We start from the raw sequence: 24,068 nt of genomic DNA on the forward strand, positions 1-24,068 counted from the left end.
ATTAAAACCATTGATGTAGATTGTGAACATCTTTAGGCCAGCACTGCTTTTTGCACCATGCCCCTAGTAAGAGCCTTCCATCCTGAGAATGACTAATTTACTCTCACTATCTGCTTTCTGTCTTAACCAACTTCGTTACCCCTCAATGCACTGTAAATTCTTACTAGGCAAAAGTGGGTACTTCAGATGCTGGAGATTAGAGTCAAGATTAGATTGTGCTGGAAAAACACAGTAGATCAGGCAGCATTCAAGGAGCAGGAAAATCGATGTTTCGGGCAAAAGCCCTTCATCAGGAATGAGGCTGGGAGCCTCAGGGGTGGAGAGATAAATGGGAGGGGGATGGAGCTGGGGGGAAGGTAGCTGAAAGTGCAATAGGTGGTTGGAGGTGGGGGTGAAGGTGATAGGTCAGAGAGGAGGGTGGAGTGGATAGGTGGGAAGGAAGATTGACGGATGGAACAGGTCATTAGGATGGTGCTGAGCTGGGAGGTTGGAACTGTAGTAAGGTGGGGAGGGGGGAAATGAGGAAGCCGGTGAAGCCCACATTGGTGCCATGGGGTTGAAGGGTTCTGAGGCGGAAGATGAGGCGTTCTTCCTCCAGGCATCAGGTAGTAAAGGAGTGGCAATGGAGGAGGCTCAGGACCTATATGTCCTCGGCAGAGTGGGAGGGAGAGTTGAAATGTTCAGCCACAGGGCAGTGGGGTTGATTGGTGCGGGTGTTAATTTTTACTAACCACTTGTCTGGTATCTTAACAAAAGTCTACTAAAAATCCAAATATGCTATATCCATTTGCTCTACTTTATCTCTGCTGCAGATAGAATCCTCAAATATCTCCAACAGACTTGTCAAACATGGTTTTCCTTTTATAACTCCATGTTGATTCTGTCCAATTTTATCATTATTTTCTTAGTGTCCCCAGTTATCACATCCTTTATAATTGAATCTAGAATTTTCCTTACTACTGACATTAAATTAATGGGTCGGTGTGTTGTTCACCTTGTTAAATTAAAAGGTAATCTTGTTTACCTTATCTCTGTAGTGGCAATTAAATCAAATCCATTTACTTCAATTTGTATCTTTAAATCCTCAATCTTGTTGCAATTGCTGTGTGCATTCAGATAGAGTGTTTTTAATTATTTTGTTATACGGTCCTTGAACTGTTGTTTTAGTTTCCCACTGTTAAAACATGGAGACAGACAGCCAAATCAAATAGCCTCTCTGTCCCTGTATTTGCAGCATAGTAAAATTAAAATACTCAATGACCCTGAAAATTGCTCCAATGTTCTCAAACAAATGTCTAAAATAAGCAATGCAAGACTTTTTTGCATAATTAATATCAAACACCAAATTTATATCTTAAACAAATAAATTAACAATTTATTCATAATACGGTAGCTTTGGCAGAGCAAAGTTAAACCACAACATTACCTAATTAATGTCTATGATTTAAACCTAGTCTTTTTTGATTCCACACCTACTAAAAGGTGGACAAACAGACACAGATAAGAAATAAATCAAAAGAAAAATGAACGAGATGTAACTGGCCATTTCATTTAAGCAGTCTCCATGATCTATAATATCACAGGCACATGGGACTGTATCTTACTGGATTTGTGAAAACACTGGTCAGTACAAACAGCTTCTGCTGGATTCCAAGGAATATTCTTTTAATTTTTTAAATTGAGGTCTTTTCATTGAGCTTTTCCTAAATTGATCATGGGAGGATAATTGGGAGCAGTCAAATCTCCTTCTCGTAGTTATGATAGTTAAAATCCTTCTGACAAAAATACACAATTCAAAATCAGTGCCTTTCTGATTCCCTTTCTGATTGTTTTACAACAATCTTTTGACACCATCCTCCTTGTAAGGCCCCTGTTCATATTCAAACACCTGCCGTCTGTTTGAGCATAATGCCTCTCTGGAGCCAAAACATCTTATAGAGTACTTTGAATAAAAGTCAAACTGTAATTAACTTCAAGGCCTGGTCTCTTTAAGCAAATAACAGTTTTTTGTTCCCTTTCTTAACAATAAGTAAGCTGCTCCTCATCGTCCAAAGGTCACTTTCAGCTATCAGCTCATAGCTCCAAACGAAAATGACAAAAATAAAGAAAAATCAAGAAAGCACCTAACATCATCTACCCAACAAGCTAGGGCATGTTGGACACCACAGGGAAATAAGATATAAAGTAAACATCTAAATATTTGATTAGATCAGCAAATTGACAGGACTATTATATTGTAACTTAAAGGCACTGGCCTGCACAATGGAAATATAATTTTTTTAATTTCAAAAATATACTTTATTCATAAAATTATTTTGATATCTATACAATTGGTCATGCCATTCTTATGCACGCATTGCATTTCTTTACATACAGAGATTGGAATTAATCATTTGTATATACAAGTCTGTACATTGACTATCCAGCTATTCTGCTGAGGTGTCAGCAGAGCCCAATTACTGGGTGGACCCCCCTGTTCTTCTTAGGCAGGCAGATCTTACACAGTGGTCTTTCCCCAACGTGCCTTGGGGGCAGCTGCCCAAGCTTCAGCGCGTCCCTCAACACGTAGTCCTGGACCTTGGAATGTGCCAGTCTGCAACACTCAGTCGGGATCAACTCCTTCAGCTGGAAGATCAACAGGTTCCAGACAGACCAAAGAGCATCTTTGACCGAGTTGATGATCCTCCAGGCACAGTTGATGTTTGTCTCGGTGTGAGTCCCAGGGAACAGGCCGTAGAGCATGGAGTCCCATGTCACGGAGCTGCTCGGGAGGAACCTCGACAAGCACCACTGCATTCCTCTCCAGACTTCCTCTGCATAGGCACATTCCAGAAGGAGGTGTGTGACAGTCTCGTCTCCTCCACAGCCGCTTCGAGGGCAGCGTGTGGTGCGGCAGAGAGTCTGGGCGTGCATAAAGGACCTCACTGGCAGAGCCCTTCTCAACATCAGCCGAGCCATGTCTTGGTGCTTGTTGGAAAGTTCTGGCGATGAGGCATTCTGCCAAATGACTTCAACAGTCTGATGAACGGGAGAATCGACGTTTCGGGCATGAGTTCTTGAAGAAGGGCTCATGCCCGAAACGTCGATTTTCCTGCTCCTTGGATGCTGCCTGACCTGCTGTGCTTTTCCAGCAACACATTTTCAGCTCTGATCTCCAGCATCTACAGTCCTCACTTTCTCCTCGAAGACTTTGACAGTCTGCCCAGGGAACCGTTTGACAGGATCTGCCCTCTCCTTTTCCTGAAGGGTCTCAAGGACACTATGTGCTGACCACTTCCTGAAGGACTTGTGGTCAAAGATGTTTTTCTTCGTAAATTTCTCCATGAAGGACAGGTGATACGGAACAGTCCAACTACTTGGAGCGTTCCACGGCAGCGAGGCCAGGCCCATCCTTCGCAACATCAGGGACAGGTAGAACCTCAACACATGGTGACACTTGGTGTTTGCTTACCAGGGATCTATGCACAGCTTGATGCAGCCACACACAAAGGCAGCCATCAGGGTGAGGGTGGCATTGGGCGTGTTTCTCCCCCCGTTGCCCAGATCTTTATATATGCTGTCCCTTCGGACCCCGTCCATCTTTGATCTCCACATGGAGTGGAAGGCGGCCCGGGTGACTGCGGCGGCACAGGTTCTGGGAATAGGCCAGACCTTTGCCACATATAACAACACTGACAGTACCTCACACCTGATGACCAGGGATTTTCCCGCGATGGAGAGCGACCTTTGCTCCCATCTGCCTAGTTTCTGCCTCGTTTTCCTGATTGGCTCCTCCCAAGACATGGCGGACATCCCAGTCCCTCCGAACCAAATATCCAGCACCTTCAGGTGGTCGGTCCTGACGGTGAAGGGGATGGAGGATTGGTTGGCCCAGTTCCCAAAGAGCACGGCCTTGCTCTTGCCTCGATTTACCTTGGCCCCCGAGCCCGTTCGAACTGGTCGCATATGCACGTGAGTCTGTGCACGGACAGCAGATCTGAGCAGAAAAAAGCGATGTCATCCATGTACAAGGTGGCCTTAACCTGTAGGCCCCCACTGCCAGAAATAGTCACTGCTCTCAGGCTCGCATCCTTCCTGAAGGACTCGGCAAATGGCTCCATGCAGCACACAAACAAGGCAGGAGAGAGAGGGCAGCCCTGCCTGACTCCAGATCTGACTGGGGAGCTATCTGATTCCCATCCATTGATTGAGACTGCACTGACAATGTTGGTTTAGAGCAGTCTGATCCAATTACAGATTCCCTCCCCAAAGCCCATTTTGGAGAGAACATCCCTCATATACATATGCGATATCCTATCAAAGGCTTTCTCCTGGTCCAGGCTGATGAGGCAGGTGTCCACCCCCCTGTCCTGCACATAGGCGATCATATCCCTGAGGAGTGCAAGACTCTCAGTGATCTTCCTGTCCAGTGCAGCACAGGTTTGGTCAGGGTGAATCACCGATCCCAGAGCAGACCTGACCCGGTTGGCGATGACCTTTGACAAGATTTTGTAATCCGCGTTTAATAGTGAGATTGGTCCCCAATTTCTAATTTCCTCCCTATCCCCCTTCTGCTTGTAGATGAGGGTGATGATGCCTTTCCTCATGGATTCACTCATACTAACATACACTTCCAGCAGGTCCTGGCCAATCAAGTCCCAAAGAGAAGAATAGAGCTCGACCGGTAAGCTGTCGCTTCTGGTAGTTTTATTCTTTTTGAAGGATTCGAGGGCCTTGGTCAGCTCATCCAGAGATAGCGGCTGGTCCAGCCTCTCCCGTGTTGTGCCGTCTAAGACCTCTGTGACAGAGGACAGGAATGACTGGGAGGCCGTGCTGTCAGTTGGCTTCGTGTCATACAGACTGGCATAGAAGGATTTTCTGATCCTCATGATGTCTGCCTGAGATGACGTTACCGAGCCATCTTCTTCCTTCAGGCTGCTGAGCATGGAATTCTCTTTGTGCACCTTCTGGAAGAAGAAACGTGAGTACGTCTCATCCTGCTCCACAGAGCAGACCCTGGACCAGAAGATTATCTTGGAGGCCTCCGAGGCAAAGAGCAAGGCTTGGTGGCCCTTCACCTCCTGGAGGTCCTCCATGACATCGACCCCCATCGTCTGCAGCAGAAGCAGGTTCTACATACTTTCCTGGAGTTGGGACAGTTTTCCCCACCTCCCTGTCACCTCCTGAACATCTTTGAGGATGAAGAACCTCTTGATGTTCCCTTTTCCTGTTTCCCACCAGTCCGCTGGGGACTCAAAGAGGGGCTTCACGGTTCTCCAACCTGCGTAATCCCTCTTGAGTTCCTCAATGTTTCCTGGGGTCAACAGCTTTGTGCTCAATGGAAATATAAATAGGCTAATTATTCCATAGTCTTATGAGGCATCTAAAAATATATTCTTCTCTATTTTATCCAAACTAAGCATCAAGGACGATTATCCTAAGTATGTTAACTTTTATTTTGAACTTCTAGTTCACTCATTGGAAGTATTTTAATGAATTAGTGATTCCAAACAAATGGTCCTGAGGGATTATTTCTGTTCTCTTCTTTCTCAATCTGGTGTTATATATTGCACTGTCTGTGTAGATCTAGGAATTAATTAGCCAGGGACCAATTGTATGTGAAAGTATTCCAGTGGATAACATTCACAGCCAGTGTTTGTAGGAGGACACCATCCTGTGTTAGACTCCTAGCTAGCAGCATGGGAAGTTTGAATTAAACAAAGTGTTCACAAATTTCAAAGCCTAAAATGTGATTACTCCAAATACTTGGGAACCAGAAGACATGCAGAATCATAACATCTGGTCACTTCTAAACCCAAACTGTCTTTAAAGGTGGGAATATTACTAAAGATCCGCCCTCTTGCGCAAGTGGCAAATGTTCCTGCTTAATTTTAACTCTTCATAAATTTGTGCATTTCAATCTAAGACACTACTCACATTCTGGCACAGTGAACTATAGAAAACTTTGGCCTTTAGCTGTTCTGGATACCAAATATATTTTTCACTTCCAACTGTCTCTTTCAGACTAATCTGTCTGTGATATGCAGTGATACTTTAGCAAAGTCTGTTACCTAACATCACAGTGACATTCACTGTAGCTTTCTCATCTAAGAGCCAAGACAATGATGCCAACGGCAGGTGTAATTGTAGGGATTGTAATGAGGTCAGCCAAGTGGACCTCATAAGGTATGAGTTCCTTGATTGGGGCTGTTAGCCTGGTCCAATCAATCAATCAGCCCTGACTGACATATAAATAGCAGAGGAAGTATGTGGTGCTGGAAAAGCACAGCCAGACAGGCAGCATCCGAGAAGCAGGAGAATCGAAGTTTCAAATATAAATTCTCAGGATGCTGCCGGACTGGCAGTCCTTTTCCAACACCACACCCTTCGACTCTGATCTCCAGTATCTGCACTCCTCACTTTTTCCTATATACACAGGAGTGTCAGAAGTTCTGAGGAAGCTGGATCAGAGTCAAGGACTTTCCACATGTTAATAAATGGTTGACTTGGTGCTGGGGTACGAGCCTCTGTTTCAGCAATAGTTGGAATTCCTTGGCTAGCCCAGACATACCCCAGGCACACCTCTATTGATACTACTAAATAAAGGAAAGGGAACCAAAGAGTTCCTAAGATCAACCTATTTAGTTTTACCCTCTCTCATCCCAAGAATGATAACCACTTTGATGCTCATAGCATAACTGGAAGAATCGTCCTAACTTTTCTTATCCTTTGATGAAATGGACATGATTTTGTAGCCATAATGGTTACAGGATGGTCATGACTGGGAGTTAAATATCCAGGGGTATCAGACTATTCAGAAGGACACACAGGAAGGCAAGGGAGGTGGTATAACTTTGATATTCAGGATTACTTCGTGGCAGTGATATAGATTCCATTGAGAATAGTATTGAATCCATTTGGATGGAAATTAGAAATTCTAAGAAGAAAATGTCACTGATATGCGTAGTCGATAGGCCACCAAATAATAATATCACATTGGGGTAGGAAATAAACAAAGAAATAACTAATACCTGTAAAAATGCTATGGCAATTATTATGGGGGATTTTAATCTACATGTCATAGTCACAGAGGCATAGAGATGTACAGCATGAAAACAGACACTTCGGTCCAACCCGTCCATGCCGACCAGATATCCCAACCCAATCTAGTCCCACCTGCCAGCACCTGGCCCATATCCCTCCAAACCCTTCCTATTCAAATACCCATCCAAATGCCTCTTAAATGTTGCAATTGTACCAGCCTCCACCACTTCCTGTGGCAGCTCATTCCATACACGTATCACCCTCTGCGTCAAAACGTTTCCCCTTAGGTCTCTTTTATATCGTTCTCCTCTCACCCTAAACCTATGCGCTCTAGTTCTGGACTCCCAGACCCCAGGGAAAAGACTTTGCCTATTTATCCTATCCATGCCCCTCATAATTTTGTAAACCTCACTCCTCAGCCTCCGACGCGCCAGGGAAAACAGCCCCAGCCTGTTCAACCTCTCTCTATAGCTCAAATCCTCCAACCCTGGTAACATCCTTGTAAATCTTTTCTGAATTCAAGAAAGTTTCACCACATCTTTCTGATTGGAAGGAGACCAGAATTGCACAAAATATTCCAACAATGGCCTAACCAATGTCCTGTACAGCCGCAACATGACCTCCCAACTCCTGTACTCAATACTCAGACCAATAAAGGAAAGCATACCAAACGCATTCTTCACTATTCTATCTACCTGTGACTTTACTCTCAAGGAGCTATGTCCCTGCACTCCAAGGTCTCTTTGTTCAGCAACACTCCCTAGGACCTAACCACTAAGTGTATAAGTCCTGCTAAGATTTGCTTTCCCAAAATGTAGCACCTCGCATTTATCTGAATTAAACATCATCTGCCACTTCTCAGCTCATTGGCCCATCTGGTCAAGATCCTGTTATAATCTGAGGTAACCCTCTTCGCTGTCCACTGCACCTCCAATTTTGGTGTCATCTGCAAACTTACTAACTGTACCTCTTATGCTTGCATCCAAATCACTTATTAAATGACAAAAAGTAGAGGACCCAGCACCGATCCTTGTGGCACTCCACTGGTCAAAGGCCTCCAGTCTGAAAAACAACCCTCCACCACCATCCTCTGTCTTCTACCTTTGAGCCTGTTCTGTATCCAAATGGCTAGTTCTCCCTGTATTCCGTGAAATTTGCCCTGCTAATCAGTCTCCCATGGGGAACCTTGTTGAAAGCCTTACTGAAGTCCATATAGATCACGTCTACTGCTCTGCCCTCATCAATCTTCTTTGTTACATCCTCAAAAAACTCAATCAGGTTTGTGAGACATGATTTCCCATGCACAAAACCATGTTGACTATCCCTAATCAGTCCTTTCCTTTCCAAATACATGTACATCCTGTCCCTCAGGATTCCCTCCAACAACTTGCCCACCACCGAGGTCAGGCTCACTGGTTTATTGTTCCCTGGCTGCTCCTAACCACCCTTCTTAAACAGTGGCACCACGTTAGCCAACCTCCAGTCTTCCGGCACCTCACCTGTGACTATCGATGATACAAATATCTCAGCAAGAGGCCCAGCAATCACTTCTCTAGCTTCTCACAGAGTTCTCAGGTACACCTGATCAGGTCCTGGGGATTTATCCACTTTTATGCATTTCAAGGCATCCAGCACTTCCTCCTCTGTAACATGGACATTTTGCATGATGTCACCATCTATTTCCCTACAGCCTATATCTTCCATATCCTTTTCCACACTAAATACTGATGCAAAATACTCATTTAGTATCTCCTGCATTTTCTGCAGCTCCACAAAAAGACTGCCTTGCTGATCTTTGAGGAGCCCTATTCTCTCCCGAGTTACCCTTTTGTCCTTAATGTATTTGTAAAAACTCTTTGGATTCTCCTTAACTCTCTTTGCCAAAGCTATCTCATGTCCCCTTTTTTCCCTCCTGATTTCCCTTTTAAGTATACTCCTACTGCCTTTATACTCTTCTAAAGATTCACTCGATCTTTCCTGTCTGTACCTGACATATGTTTTCTTCTTTTTCTTAACCAAACCCTCAATTTCTTAAAGTCATCCAGCATTCCCTATACCTACCAGCCTTTCCTTTCACCCAAACAGGAATATACTTTCTCTGGATTCTCGTTATCTCATTTCTGAAGGGTTCCCCTTTTCCAGCCGTCCCTTTACCTGAGAACATCTGTCCCCAATCAGCTTTCGACAGTTCTTGCCTAATACCGTCAAAATTGGCCTTTCTCCAATTTAGAACTTCAACTTTTAGATCTGATCTATCCTTTTCCATCGTTGAGCAGTATGGTGGCTCAGTGGTTAGCACTGCTGCCTCACATTACCAGGGACCCAGGTTTGATTCCAACCTTGGGCGACTGTCTGTGTGGTGTTTGCACATTCTCCCCGTGTCCGCGTGGGTTTTCTCCGGGTGCTCCGGTTTCCTCCCACGATCTAAAGATCTGCAGGTCAGGTGAATTGGCCATGCTAAATTGCCCAAGTGTTAGGTGCATCAGTCAGGGATAAATGTAGGGGTATGGTTCTGAGTGGGTTGCTCTTCGGAGGGTCGGTGTGGACTTGTTGGGCCGAAGGGCTTGGTTCTGCACTGCGAGGAAACTAATCTAATCTAATCATTATTTTAAATCTAATAGAATTATGGTCGCTGGTCCCAAAGTGCTCCCCCACAAACACCTCAGTCACCTGCCCTGCCTTATTTCCCAAGAGTAGGTCAAGTTTTGCACCTTCTCTAGTAGGTACATCCACATACTGAATCAGAAAATTTTCTTGTACACACTTAACAAATTCCTCTCCATCTAAACCCTTAACACTATGGCAGTTCCAGTCCCCACCATGGAGGGAGTGGTCTTTTCGGAATGCTGATAGGGGAGGGAAGGGAAATATATCCCTGGTGGTGGGGTCCGTTTGGAGGTGGCGGAAATGACGACGGATGATACGATGTATATGGAGGTTGGTGGGGTGGTAGGTGAGGACCAGTGGGTTCTGTTCTGGTGACGATTGGAGGGGCAGGGCTTAAGGGCAGAGGAGCGGGAAGTGGAGGAGATGCGGTGGAGAGCATCGTCGATCTTTCCTGGGAGCAGATGCGGCAGAGACAAAGGAATTGGGAATATGGGATGGCGTTTTTACAGGGGGCAGGGTGGGAGGAGGTGTAGTCTAGGTAGCTGTGGGAGTCGGTCGGTTTATAGTAAATGTCCATGTTGATTCGGTCGCCCGAGATAGAAATTTCCCTCTCCTCCCCATCAGCGTTCCGAAAAGACCACTCCATCCATGACTCCCTCGTCAGGTCCACACCCCCCACCAACCCAACCTCCACTCCCGGCACCTTCCCCTGCAACTGCAAGAAATGCAAAACTTGCGCCCACACCTCCCCCTTTACTCCCCTCAAAGGTCCCAAGGGATCCTTCCATATCTGCCACAAATTCACCTGCACCTCCACACACATCACTTACTGCATCCGCTGCACCTGATGTGGCCTCCTCTATATTGGGGAGACAGGCCGGCTACTTGCGGAACGTTTCAGAGAACACCTCTGGGACACCCGGACCAACCAACCCAACCGCCCTGTGGCTCAACACTTCAACTCTCCCTCCCACTCCACCAAGGACATGCAGGTCCTCGGACTCCTCCATTGCCAGACCATAGCAACACAATGGCTGGAGGAAGAGCGCCTCATCTTCCGCCTAGGATCTCTCCAACCACAAGTGATGAACTCAGATTTCTCCTGTTTCCTCATTTCCCCTCCCACCATCTTGTCTCAGTCCCAACCCTTGAACTGAGCACCACCTTCCTAACCTGCAATCTTCTTCCTAACCTCTCTGCCCCCACCCCACTCCGGCCTATCACCCTCACCTTAACCTCCTTCCACCTCTCGCATTTCCAACACCCCTCCCCCAAGTCCCTCCTCCCTATCTTTTATTTTAGCCTGCTTGGCACACTTTCCTCATTTCTGAAGAAGGGCTCATGCCCGAAACGTCGATTCTCCTGCTCCTTGGATGCTGCCTGACCTGCTGCGCTTTTCCAGCAACACATTGTCAGCTCTGCCCATCCCTGAGCCATGTTTCTGTAATTGCAAAGATATCCCAGTCCCATGTTCCTAACCATGCCTTGAGTTCATCTGCCTTCCCTGTTAGGCCACTGGAATTGAAATAAATGCAGTTTAATTTATTAGTCCTACCTTTTCCCTGCCTGCCCTGACTGTTTGACTCACTTCTGTTCTCACCTGTACCAGTCTCAGATTGATCTCTTTCCTCACCACCTCCCTGGGTCTCATCTCCCCACCTTACTAGTTTAAATCCTCCCGAGCAGCTCTTGCAAATCTCCCTGCCAGTATATTAGTCCCCTTCCAATTTAGATGCAATCCGTCCTTCTTGTACAGGTCACTTCTACCCCAAAAGAGATTCCAATGGTCCCAAAATGTGAATCCTTCCCCCATACACCAGCTCCTCAGCCATGCATTCATCTGCTCTATTCTCCTATTCCTGCCCTCACTAGCTCATAGCACTGGGGGTAATCCAGATATTACTACTCTCGAGGACCTCCTTTTTAAATTTCTGGCGAACTCTCTGTAATCTTCCTTCAGAATCTCAACCTTTTCCCTTCCTATGTCATTGGTTCCAATGTGGACGATGACCTCTTGCTGGCCCCTCTCTCCCGTGAGAACATTCTGCACCCTCTCTGAGACATCCTTGTTCCTGGCACCAGGGAAGCAACACACCATTCTGCTTTTTATCTGCTGTCCACAGAAACGTCTGTCTGTACCTCGACTAGAGAATCCCCTCACACAATTGATCTCTTGGAACCCGACGTACCCCTCGTTGCATTTGAGCGAGTCTCCATACCAGAAACTTGGCTGTTCGTGCTACGTTCCCCTGAGAATCCATCACCCACTACATTTTCCAAAACAGCATACCTGTTTGAAGTGGGTATATCCACAGAAGACTCCTGCACTAGCTGCCTACCTCTCTTACCTTGCCTGGAGTTAACCCATCTCTGTGACTGTATATGAGACTTTCCCCCCTGCCTATAACTGCCGTCCATCACATACTGTTGCTGTTGCAAATTCCTCATTGCTTCTAACTGTCTCTCCAACCGATCCTTTTGATCTGATAAAATTTGCAGCCAGCAGCATTTATGGCAGATATAATCCGCAGTAACCCTCAAACTCTTTTTAAACTCCCACATCTGACAAGAAGTACATATCCCTCTATTAAAGGCCATTTTTGCTCCTTCACGATCTACAGACCCAGAAAATAACACCAACTTATTCCTCTACAAAACACTGCCCCAGGTTAAATTAATAGTTATGGCTTATATTTTAAGTTTAGTCAAGAGACATATCTCCAAAAACATATAATCAAGAAAGAACCTACTCTAAACACTACTGCAGATTCTCTGTAGGCCACACTTAAAACAATGATTAACTTATCTGATTCTGTGCTCCAAGATCAGTTGTGAATTTCACTGTTTGATAATTTTCCCAGATGCACTCTGATGTCCAGTGATACACGAATTCAAACATCAAAGGCAGTAACTGTGCAAGTTCTCTCTCTTTGTCTCTCCTGCAATGACCTCACCATGTGCTTTCTTTGTTTGATCTTCTCCCTTTTAAAACTGCTGTTGTTTTGACTTTTTTTTTTCCAAAGTTCCAAAACAATGTAACTGCATATGAAACAGCAATTGCTATTCCTGGAATTCGAGGAAATCACCTCCAGCACCTAAAATACCTCAAAAAAGGAGCAGCTGTTACTGACAGAAAGTTTTCACATTCTCCATCTTAGATTATGTCAATTGGTCAAACCAGCTTGATCAGGGCAGCCTTGAGGAGGAGCTTGTTGAGTGTATCTGATAGTTTTCTTGAACAGTATGTAATAGAACCAATGAGGGAGCAAGCTATCCCAGATCTGGTCCTGTGTAATGAGACAGCAATAATGAATGACCTCATTGTTAGGGATCCTCTTGGACGGAGTGATCACAGTATGATCGAATTTAGAATTTAGATGGAGAGTGTGAAGATAAAATCCAATAGCAGGGTCCTGCGATTAAACCTAGGGAGACTACAATAGAATGAGGGAGGACTTGGCTAAAATAGACTGGAAACAAAAATTTTATAGTGAGACAGTTGATGATCAGTAGAGGACTTCCAAAGCAATTTTTCAAAGTGCTCAGCAAAAGTATATTCCAATGAAAAGGAAGGACTGTAAGAAAAGGAGTAATCTGCCATGGGTGTCTAAGAAAATAAGGGAGGCTATCAAATTGAAAGAGAAGGCATACAAAATGGCAAGAACAGCAGGAAATTAGAAGATTGGGAAAACTTTAAAGGTCAACAGGAAGCCACAAAAAGAGCTATGAAGAAAAGAAAGATAGAACATGAGAAAAAAACTAGCATAGAATATAAAGACTGATAGCAAAGATTTGTTTAAATATATAAAACGAAAAAGAATGGCTAAAGTAAATGTTGGTCCTTTGGAGGATGAGAAGGATCATTTAGTTATGGGATATGATGAAATGGCTAAGGCATTGAACAGGTATTTTGTATCGGTCTTCACAGTGGAGGAGACTAATAACATGCCAGTAATTGACAAAGAGTTGAAGAGAGGTGAAGACGGGAAACAATCATTATTATGGAAGAGGTAGTGTTAGGCAAGCTAATAGAGCAAGGATAGACAAGTCTTCTGGCCCTGATGGAATGTATCCCAGGATAATACAAGAGATGGCAGGTGAAATAGCAAGTAAGAGAGGTACGCAGGTAGTGCAGGAGTCTTCTGTGGCTATCCCCATTTCAAACAAGTATGCTGTTTTAGAAAATGTAAGGGGTGATGGATTTTCAGGAGAATGTAGCAAGAACAGCTAAGTTTCTGGTATTGAGACTGGTTCTAACGCAATGAGGGGTACATTGGGTTCCAAGAGATCAATTGTGTTAAGGGCTCTCTAGTCTGAGGCACAGACAGATGTTTCTGTGGCCAGCAGCAAAAAATCAGAATGGTGTGTTGCTTCCCTGGTCCCAGGATCAAGGAAGTCTCAGAGATGGTGCAGAATGTTCTCAGGGGGGACAGGGACTCTCAGGAGGTCATTGTACACATTGGACATAGGAAGGGAAAAGGTTGAGATTCTGAAAGGAGGATATAGAGAATTTAAAAAAGAGATCCTTGAGAATAAAAATATCTGGATTACTCCCGGTGCCGTGAGTTAGTGAGGGTAGGATTAGGAGGATAGAGCAGATGAATGCATGACTGAGGAGCTAGTGTATGGGAGAAGCGCTCACATTTCTGGAACATTGGAATCTCTCCTGGGGTAGAAGTGGCCTGTACAAAATGGATGGATTGCACCTGAATTCGAAGGGGATTAATATACTTGCAGGGTAATTTGCTAGAGTTGCTTAGGAAGATTTAAACGATAAAGATGGTGAGGTGGGACCCAGAGAAATAGTGAGAAAAGAAATCAGTCTGACACTGGTACAGTTGAAAAAAGAAGCGAGTCAGCAGTCGGGGCAGGCAGGAACAAAGCAAAGAACAAGGTAGGATTGATAAATAAACTGCATTTATTTCAATGCAAGAGGCCTAACAGGGAAGGCAGATGAACCCAGGGCATGGTTAGGAACATGGAACTAGGATATCATGGAAATTACAGAAATGTGGCTCAGGGATGGACAGGATTGGCAGCTTAATGTTCCAGGATACAAATGCTACAGGAAGGATAGAAAGGGAGGCAAGAGAGGAGGGGGAGTGGCATTTTTGATAAAATATAGCCTTGCAGCTGTACTGAGGGAGGATATTCCCGGAAATACATCCAGGGAAGTTATTTGGATGGAACTAAGAGATAAGAAAGGGATGATCACCTTATTGGGATTGTATTATAGACCCCCTAATAGTCAGAGGGAAATTGAGAAACAAACTTGTAAGGCGATCTCAGCTATCTGTAAGAATAATAGGGTGGTTACAATAGGGGATTTTAACTTTCCAAACATATATTGGGACTGCCATAGTGTTAAGGGTTTAGATGGAGAACAATTTGTTAAGTGTGTACAAGAAAATTTTCTGATTCAGTATGTGGATGTACCTACTAGAGAAGGTAAAAACAATGACTGCAGATGCTGGAAACCAGATTCTGGATTAGTGGTGCTGGAAGAGCACAGCAGTTCAGGCAGCATCCAAGGAGCTTCGAAATCGACGTTTCGGGCAAAAGCCCTTCATCAGGGACTACTAGAGAAGGTGCAAAACTAGACGTACTCTTGGGAAATAAGGCAGGACAGGTGACTGAAGTGTCAGTGGGGAAGCACTTTGGGGCTAGCGACCATAATTCTATTAGTTTTAAAATAATGATTGAAAAGGATAGACCAGATTTAAGAGTTGAAGTTCTAAATTGGAGGAAAGCTAATTTTGATGGTATTAGGCAAAAATTTTCAAAAGCTGATTGGGGGCAGATGTTCGCAGGTAAAAGTATGGCTGGAAAATGGGAAGCCTTCAGAAATGAGATAACAAGAGTCCAGAGACAGTATATTCGTTTCATCAGAGTATTGAGTACAGAGTTGGGAAGTCATGTTGCAGCTGTGCAGTACATTGGTTCGGCCACTTTTGGAATATTGTGTGCAATTCCAGTCTCCCTCCTATCAGAAGGATGTTGTGAAACTTGAAAGGGTTCAGAAAAGATTTACAAGATGTTGCCAGGGTTGGAGGATTTGAGCTATAGGGAGAGGCTGAATTGGCTGGGGCTGTTTTCCCTGGAGCATCAGAGGCTGAGGGGTGACCTTATAGAGGTTTATAAAATCATGAGGGACATGAATAGGATATCCATAGGGTGGGGGAGTCCAGAACTAGAGGACATAGGTTTAGGGTGAGAGAGGAAAGATATAAAAGAGGCCTAAGAGGAAACTTTTTCACACAGAGGGTGGTACGAGTATGGAATGAGCTGCCAGAGGAAGTAGTGCAGGCTAGGACGATTGCAACATTTAAAAGGCATCTGGATGGGTATATGAATAGGAAGGGTTTGGAGTGATATGGGTTGGGTGCTGACAAGTGGAACTAGATTGGGTTGGGATATCTGGTTGGTATGGACGAGTTGGACCAAAGGGTCCGTTTCCATGCTGTACATCTCTATGACTCTGACTCTATAAGTGCACTTGTGGTAATTTTCTAAACTTCGCTGGACTATAGGGCAGTTCCAACATATTGGGAAACAGCAAATGTGACACCACTGTTTAAAAAGGGAGTTAGACAAAAGATGATGTATTATAGACATCTGTAGTGGGGAAGGTGCTTGAGTCTATTATCAAAGAAGAAATAGCAAGGCATCTAGGTAGAAATTGTCCCATTGGGCAGATGCAGCATTGGTTCATGAAGCGCAGGTCATGCTTAATAAATCTTTTGGAATTCTATGAAGACATTATGAGCATGGTGGACAATGGGGACCCAGTGGATGTGGTGCACTAGATTCCCAAAAGGCCTTTGACAATGTGCCGCACAAGAGGCTGCCACATAAGATAAAGATGCTTGGTGTTACGAGTAAATTATTTGCATGGATAGAGGATTGGTTGACTAACAGCAAGCAAAGAGTGAGGTAAATGAGTGCTATTCTGGTTGGCAATCAATAACTATAAGCAGATGAAGGTGGGGGAGAAGGTGATATTCGAAGAGGAGGGTGGCTGACCTATCACCTTCTCCCCCACCTTCATTTACAGATCGCATTCTCAACTATCTTCCCCCAACCCTACCCCCCCTCCCATTTATCTCTAAGCCCTCCAAAGCCTCATTCCTGATGAAGGGCTTATGCCCCAAATATCGATTCTCCTGCTCCTCGGATGCTGCCTGACGTGCTGTACTTTTCCAGCACCACACTCTCGCTTCTGACCTCCAGCATCTGCAATCTTCACTTTCTCCAAGTAACTAGTGGTGTGCCTCAGGGATCAGCATTGGGACCGCAATAATTCACAATTTATATAGATGATTTGGAGTTGGGAACTACGTGTAATGTGTCAAAGTTTGCAGATGATACTAAGATGAGTGGCAGAGCAAAGTGTGCAGAGGACTGTGAAACTTTGCAGAGGAACATAGATATTTTAAGTGGGTGGGCAAAGGTCTGGCAGATGGAATGAAATGTTAATAAATGTGAAGTCATCCATTTTGGTCAGAATAACAGTAAAAAGGGAGTATTACTTGAATGGTAAAAAGTTGCAGCATGCTGCAATGCAGATTGACCTGGGTGTCTTGTGCATGAATCACAGAGGGTTGGTCTGCAGATACAACGTTCAATTAGGAAGGCAAATGGAATTTTGTCTTTCATTGTTAAAGAGATTGAGTTTAAAAGCAAGGACGTTATGTTGCAGATGTACATGGTGCTAGTGAGGCCACACTTGGAGTACTTTGTGCAGTTTTGGTCTCCTTACTTGAGAAAGGATATACTGGCGCTAGAGGGGGTGCAGAAAAGATTCACTAGGTTGATTCTGGAGTTGAGGGGGTTTGGCTTATGAGGAGAGACTGAGTAGAGTGGAATTATATACATTGAAATTCAGAAGAATGAAGGGGGAATCTTATAAAAAATATATTAAATTACGAAGGAAATAAATAAGATAGAAGGAGAGAGGATGTTTCCATTGGCAAGTGAAACTAGTACAAGAGGGTATAATCTCAAGATTAGAGAGAGCAAATTTAGGACTGAATTGAGAAGGAATCTTCTTCACCGCCCAATTCCTTGCCCAGTGAAGTAGTTGACGCAACTTCAGTAAACGTTTTTAAAACTAACATAGATTTTGTTTGAACAATAAAGGAATTAAGGGATATGGTGAGCGGGCAGGTAAGTGGAACTGAGTCCACGAAAAGATCGGCCATGATCTTATTGAATGGCGGAGCAGGCTCGAAGGGCCAGATGTTCCTAGTTCTTATGTTCCTATGTTCTATATAAAGGGGTTGACTTTTACTTTGTTCGAGGATGTAAAGTGGCTGTTGTGAGCAATTGATCAGACCTTATCTTTTTCTCCAATGGTTTGATTGAAACCTAAAAGTAGTATGTTATATAATTGGCAATCAATTTACAACTCTGTTTATTGTAATGCCTTACTAAGGTAGTGTGCTGGAAATCAAGCCCCTCTTCATGGAATTGTCACGGTAGTTAAAAAATTTAAAGATTATGCAAAGATCCCACAATTTGCCTGCCTTTTTGTCCCAGGTCAACAGAAAGCAAAATCCAGGTGTTTATTCTTAATGAAAATAATTATTTATTACAAATAATTAGGATTTAACTACTGATAAATAATAATGTGAACCATCGCATATAACTACTAACTGAAATTCTTAATTTGTTTTGGTACGACATGGAGACAGACAGCTAAACCAAATCAGTCTTTCGATCTCTGTATTCACAACACAGTAAAATTTAAACCTTTTAAAACTGTCAAAATTGACCCCAGTTGTTCCTAACCAGGCTTTTAAATAACCAATCCCAGACTCTGCAAATAATCAATTCCAGACACCAGTTTGATTCTGAAACAAAAGACTTAGTAATTTATTAACAATATGGTGACATCAACAGAGTAAAACTAAATAAAGTAATCTAGTTATTGTCTATTCTTTAAACCCAACCTCTGTTTTCATCCCCATTCACACAAATGATAGACAAATAAAATAATTAAGAGATAAATAAAAGAACACAACTGGCCAAATTACTCAGTGTTTTCACATCATGTTGTTCCACAGGCATCTTTTTTTGAAGATGTCAATCAGGGTCACCTTTTCAGTTCACTCAGATAAAGGCATTAAATTTATAACTTAGTTTTCTATTTGCAGAGTTTGCAAGAACTGCTCATGGGAGTTTAGGCAGGGAGCTTTCAAGTCTTCATGCTGTAGCATCATCAGCCAGATTCAATTTTCTCAGCAAACACAGTCTAAAACCAATTCACCTCTGACCACTGGATAAAAGTAAATTACTGCGGATGCTGGAATCTGAAACCCAAAGAGAAAATGCTGGAAAATCTCAGCAGGTCTGGCAGCATCTGTGAGGAGAGAAAAGAGCTTACGTTTTGAGTCTAATTACTAACTGACCCTTCGAAACATCAGCTCTTTTCTCTCCTTACAGATGCTGCCAGACCTGCTGAGATTTTCCTGCATTTTCTCTTTTGTCAATTCTCACCACTCCCTGACAGACTGCTCATCTCATCCACAAGCTTCCAGTTACCTTTCAATATGTGCATCTGCTTAAACTTAAGGTCTTTTCCAGACTTGGTGGAACCAATATCCACGTAGTTTTCCAGTACTTGAACTGTCTTTTATGAGCCTACAAAGTGAAGCATCAGCAGCATATTTTACAAGAGAGCCATACACATTTCAACCTGATCCCATGTTACAGCGCATATATGTATATTTTCCTTCTGGAACAAATGGCAATCAGAAATGCAATTCCACCTAATTACAAAGTGGCTAAGGACAATAACTTAGGAGAATAGAGGATCATTGTTGCCTCCTAGTGTTGTTTTGGCTCAGAAAAGTTAGTTCAGCACAAGCCAAGCACAACCAGTTTGTATGTCTTACTAATACAAAGTGCTAATCCTGAACCTATGGAGGGCCAGCTTCATAAGTTTAGTTAGAAAAAGGTCTCACTGGTGCACTGTTGATGGTTTAAAAAAAACACTTGAAGATTTTATTAATTTTATTTTCTTATCTCTTTTGCAGGAAATAACAAACAAAATCCTATCTGATTATGATATATTTGATGAGTTTTCCTACAATCTCTCTGATGATGATTTTGAAGCTAAGTAAGTGCCAAACATTATGAAGGTATTGTGAATATTAAATTATTAAAAATTATGAAATATTCTACCAAGCATGTGAAACTCCAATAATGTGTACTTTAAAGTACAGGTTTTAACTCTTCACAAAGGAGAGGCGGTAGCCAAATGGTTTGAGTGTTATGACTTTAAGAACTATGTCCCCTTACTTACCATTCATATAAGCCAGAGGCCTGATAACACCCTAGACTGTGCCTAGAAATCACTTTGTATTGACAATATTAGCTTAACTTCAAATAAACACATCAGAAATCTTCAAGTAAACAGTATCCACCTAATTAATTTGAGTTACATTTGGACAGTTGAAAAACATTACAACAGGGTGTCAGGAGAAGTGTTTTACAGTATGGTGTACAGCAGTGATTGTTCTTAAACTAACTCTACGAAGGTTGATATCCCATCACCAAGTCACCCTTTATGCACAAGTGCATTGTACATGACACTGACCCAGCTAGCTCCGAGCTGGCCCCTACAATGAACAGAATCCCTGTTCTGAACACTTCTGCTTATATCTGTCAGCCAGGGCCCCTTGACTGGACGAGCTTAACAGCCCCAATTAGGGCACTCATATTCTATGTTGTCCACCTCGCTGACCTTGATGCAATCACTACATAACTCCCTCCTAAGTCCTGGGACTTAGACTTGTTCTTTCTCCTGTAGTTTCTCCTGGAGAGTTTTCACAACAGGTCCAGTTCCTCTGACTCTGCCTTGGATACATAGCCCATCACTTTCACCTGGAGCATCAAAGAAATCTATCTTCTTCTTCATAGTGGCAGTATCAGCATTGAGGCTGTGACATCTGCTGTGTGCATCCCATCTTCAGAGGATTCTTTGATGCTAGGCGGAGGGGGAAAATGCACGGGTTCTGACATCCTTGCCAGTTGTTCTGAGGGGCCTGGCATGTTTTGCTTCTGCCCTGTTTGTGAGGTTACAGCTTTGATGTGGTCCATGTGCTTGTTCAGAACTGCCTCTCCTACAGGGACTTTGTACGTCACAGGACCTGACCTCGTGTCAACCACGCCTCTTACCCATGCAGGGCCATTCTAGAGGTTTTGACACCAACATTCTTCCCCTTCCGCTTAGAGGAATTATGTCATGTTTTGAGAAGATTTGTAGCTCAGGTTGAGGTTCTGGATGTAGGTTTGCTCACTGAGCTGGAAGGTTCATTTCCAGACGTTTCGTTACCCTACTAGGTAACATCTTCAGTGGGCCTCCGGGCAAAGCATTGCTGATAATTCCTGCTTTCTATTTATATGTTTGGGTTTCTTTGGATTGGTGATGTCATTTCCTGTGGTGATGTCATTTCCTGTGGTGAGGTCACTTCCTATTCTTTTTCTTGGGGTGTTAGATGAGGTTTAACACGATGTGTTTGTTGATAGAGTTCCAGTTAGAATGCCATGCTTCTAGGAATTCTTGTGCGTGTCTCTATTTGGCTTGTTCTAAGATGGAAGTGGTGTCCTTCCTGATCTGTATGTAAAGATACTAGTGAGAGAGAGTCATATCGTTTTGTGGCTAGTTGATGTTCATGTATCCTGGTGGCTAGTTTTCTGCCTGGTTGTTCAAAGTAGTATTTGTTACAGTTCTTGCATGGTATTTTGTAAATGACATTAGTTTTGTTTGTTGTCTGTATAGGGTCTTTCAAATTTATTAGCTGCTGTTTTAGAGTGTTGGTGGGTTTATGGGCTACTATGATGCCAAGGGGCCTGAGTAGTCTGGCAGTCATTTCCTGGCAGGAATCTTTTTATCAGTATTGGCATTTCTGATGCCATTTCACCCTTGTCCTCTCAAGGTCTGGGAAGATAAGGCTTAACTTGGTACAGACTCTTCTCTCCATTAGCAACTTTGCTGGATCTGCCCCTATAGTTGCGTGAGGGATGGTCCTGTAACCAAACAGGAACTGGGACTGTTTGGTCTTGGGTGAAGCTGTAGACTGTTTCTTTAAGCCTGCCTTCAAGTTTGGGCTGCACTTTCCATCAGACTGTTGGAAACATTTCTCACATGCTGAATGACATTTGACTGTAGGAAATACAAGGGAACCTCAATTATCCGAACGTAATGGGCGGGCACTATTTCGTTCAGATAATCAATTATTCGGTTAATCGTTTAAACGCCTTCCCTCTGGGGCTCGGAGTTTTTAAAGTCTGCTCCCCGTTCAGGAGACTGCAGCAGCACACCACACGTGAGTCCCACCCCCAACCCCGTGCAACACCACTCCCAACCCTGTGCAACTCTGCCCCCAACACCGCCCATCTGCCTCCAACCCCGTGCAACACCGGTCCCGCCCCTAACATCGCCTAGCCCCCAACCCTGGGCAACACCACCCCCGCCCCCAACCCCATGCAACACCGCCCTTGTCCCCAACACCACCCCCAACCCCGTGCAACAACGCCTACCCGCCTCCAACCCCGTGCAACATTTCCCCTGCCCCCAACACCGCCCCCGCCTCCAACCCCATGCAACACCACCCCCAACACTGCCCCCTGCCCCCAACACCACCCCCAACTGTGTGCAACACCGCCCCTGCCCCCACACTGCCCCCTGCCCCCAACACCTCCCCAAACCTCGTGCAACATCGCCCCTGCCCCCACCCCTGTGCAACACCACCCCCGCCTCCAACCCCGTGCAACACCACCTACCCGCCTCCAACCCCGTGCAACATTTTCCCTGCCCCAACACCGCCCCCTCCTCCAAACCTGTGCAACACCACCCCCAACACCACCCCCAGCCCTGTGCAACACCACACCAGTACCACCCCCTGCCCCCAACACCACCCCCAACCCCGTGCAACATCACCCCTGCCCCCAACACCGCCCCCACCTCCAACCCCATGCAACACTATCCCCTGGCCCCAACACTACCCCCAACCCTGTGCAACACCGACCCCAACCCCGTGCAACACTGCCCCCCAATCCCTACAACACCCCCCCAACCCCGTCCAACACCACCCCCCATCCAGCCCGCCCCTCAACCCTGTCCATGTCCACCCCCTCTCCAGGGCAGCTAGACTGTACATCAACAACAAGACTGCTGCAGTTGCCCTTGTGGGTTAAATCTCCAACTAGCACACACACACACAACCACAACCACACACACAACCTTTTACTGCAACTTTTTGACAGGTTCCACCTTTGCCCTATACAGGACAATGTTGGAGAGATTATCTAGGGACGGTGGGGAGGTGGTTGAGGGTACATCCCTGTGCAGAACTCCAGGGAAAGTGTGTGGAGAGAGAGAGGATGGCAGACAGTCATTTGGAGACGGTGCCTGTTTAATCACTGTAAACAAAAGATGCGATCACTGTTGGAAACACGTCTTTGATGTAATATTTCCATCGGAACTTCGAGATCTTCTTCAGATAATCCGATTTTCGGATAATCGAGGTTCCTCTGTACTTGAATTCCCTACTGGTAAATTATGGCCTGTGACCAACACATCCAGGAGTTTGTGTGTTGCAACTTTTCATTGTCGTTCTTGTGTTTGACGAATGAAGTCTGGGCACTTCCAGTCACTTTGAATGGACATACACAATGACTAACAACATAGAGCCCATGAAAGGGCGGCATAGTCGATACATTATTATGTCCAGGGTTTACCCAGCCATACCCATGAATGTGGAAGATCTGCTGGTGGTAACTTTTGTCCAACTAACACAACTATGTCAGCATCCAAGTCTGACCACCAGACATAACTTCTGGTGAAGTTCAGCCAGATATTAGTAGCGAATCTTGCTCGGGACAATCACTCTTACTCCCCATAATAAAATGCCATCCTCTATGATGATCTGGTTTTGCTGGTTCCAGAAATGTTGTTTCCTTTTGTTTTCCCCAACAAGACCAGCTGTTTTAGATTTCCCCAGGATGAGATCTTCTCATGTCCAAATTGTGACGTCAGTGGTGACCGGAAGAGTGTACAGAAAGTTTAAATCCAGAACGGACTGTTCTAGTCGTAGCTGCACCGATGGTGTATCTGCCAGTGGGAGGCAGCTCAGGGCATCTGCATTTGCCACTTGGCCTCCTGGATAGTGTTTCAACTTGTAATTGTCCACACTCAGAATGAGAGACTGCTAAATTCAACTTGAGGTTATGGGCGGCACTGCCCTGTCCTCTTTAAGTAGCCCTAGCAGGGGTTTGTGGTTCATTAATGTTATGATTTACATCTATAAAGGTATTAATGGAACATTCTCACAGCAAAAGTGACCGCCAAACCTTCTTTCTCTATCTGGGTGTATCTTTATTTGGCATCAAAGTCTAGGATACATACTCTATCGGGCATTCCTCTCTGCCAC

General features: G+C 44.4%; 1 protein-coding gene across 1 annotated transcript in view; it reads left to right on the plus strand.

The window, feature by feature from the left end:
• The window catches only part of dnah1 (dynein, axonemal, heavy chain 1), a 425,483-nt gene that overhangs the window by 101,055 nt on the left and 300,360 nt on the right, over positions 1-24,068 (plus strand). Inside the window, exon 17 of the mRNA XM_072582714.1 lies at positions 19,668-19,750. Within this exon, the coding sequence (XP_072438815.1) occupies positions 19,668-19,750 (83 nt within the window). The remainder of the gene's footprint in view (positions 1-19,667; positions 19,751-24,068) is intronic.

This window comes from Chiloscyllium punctatum, chromosome 12 (assembly GCF_047496795.1).
Source record: "Chiloscyllium punctatum isolate Juve2018m chromosome 12, sChiPun1.3, whole genome shotgun sequence".
Classification (NCBI taxonomy): Eukaryota; Metazoa; Chordata; class Chondrichthyes; order Orectolobiformes; family Hemiscylliidae; genus Chiloscyllium; species Chiloscyllium punctatum.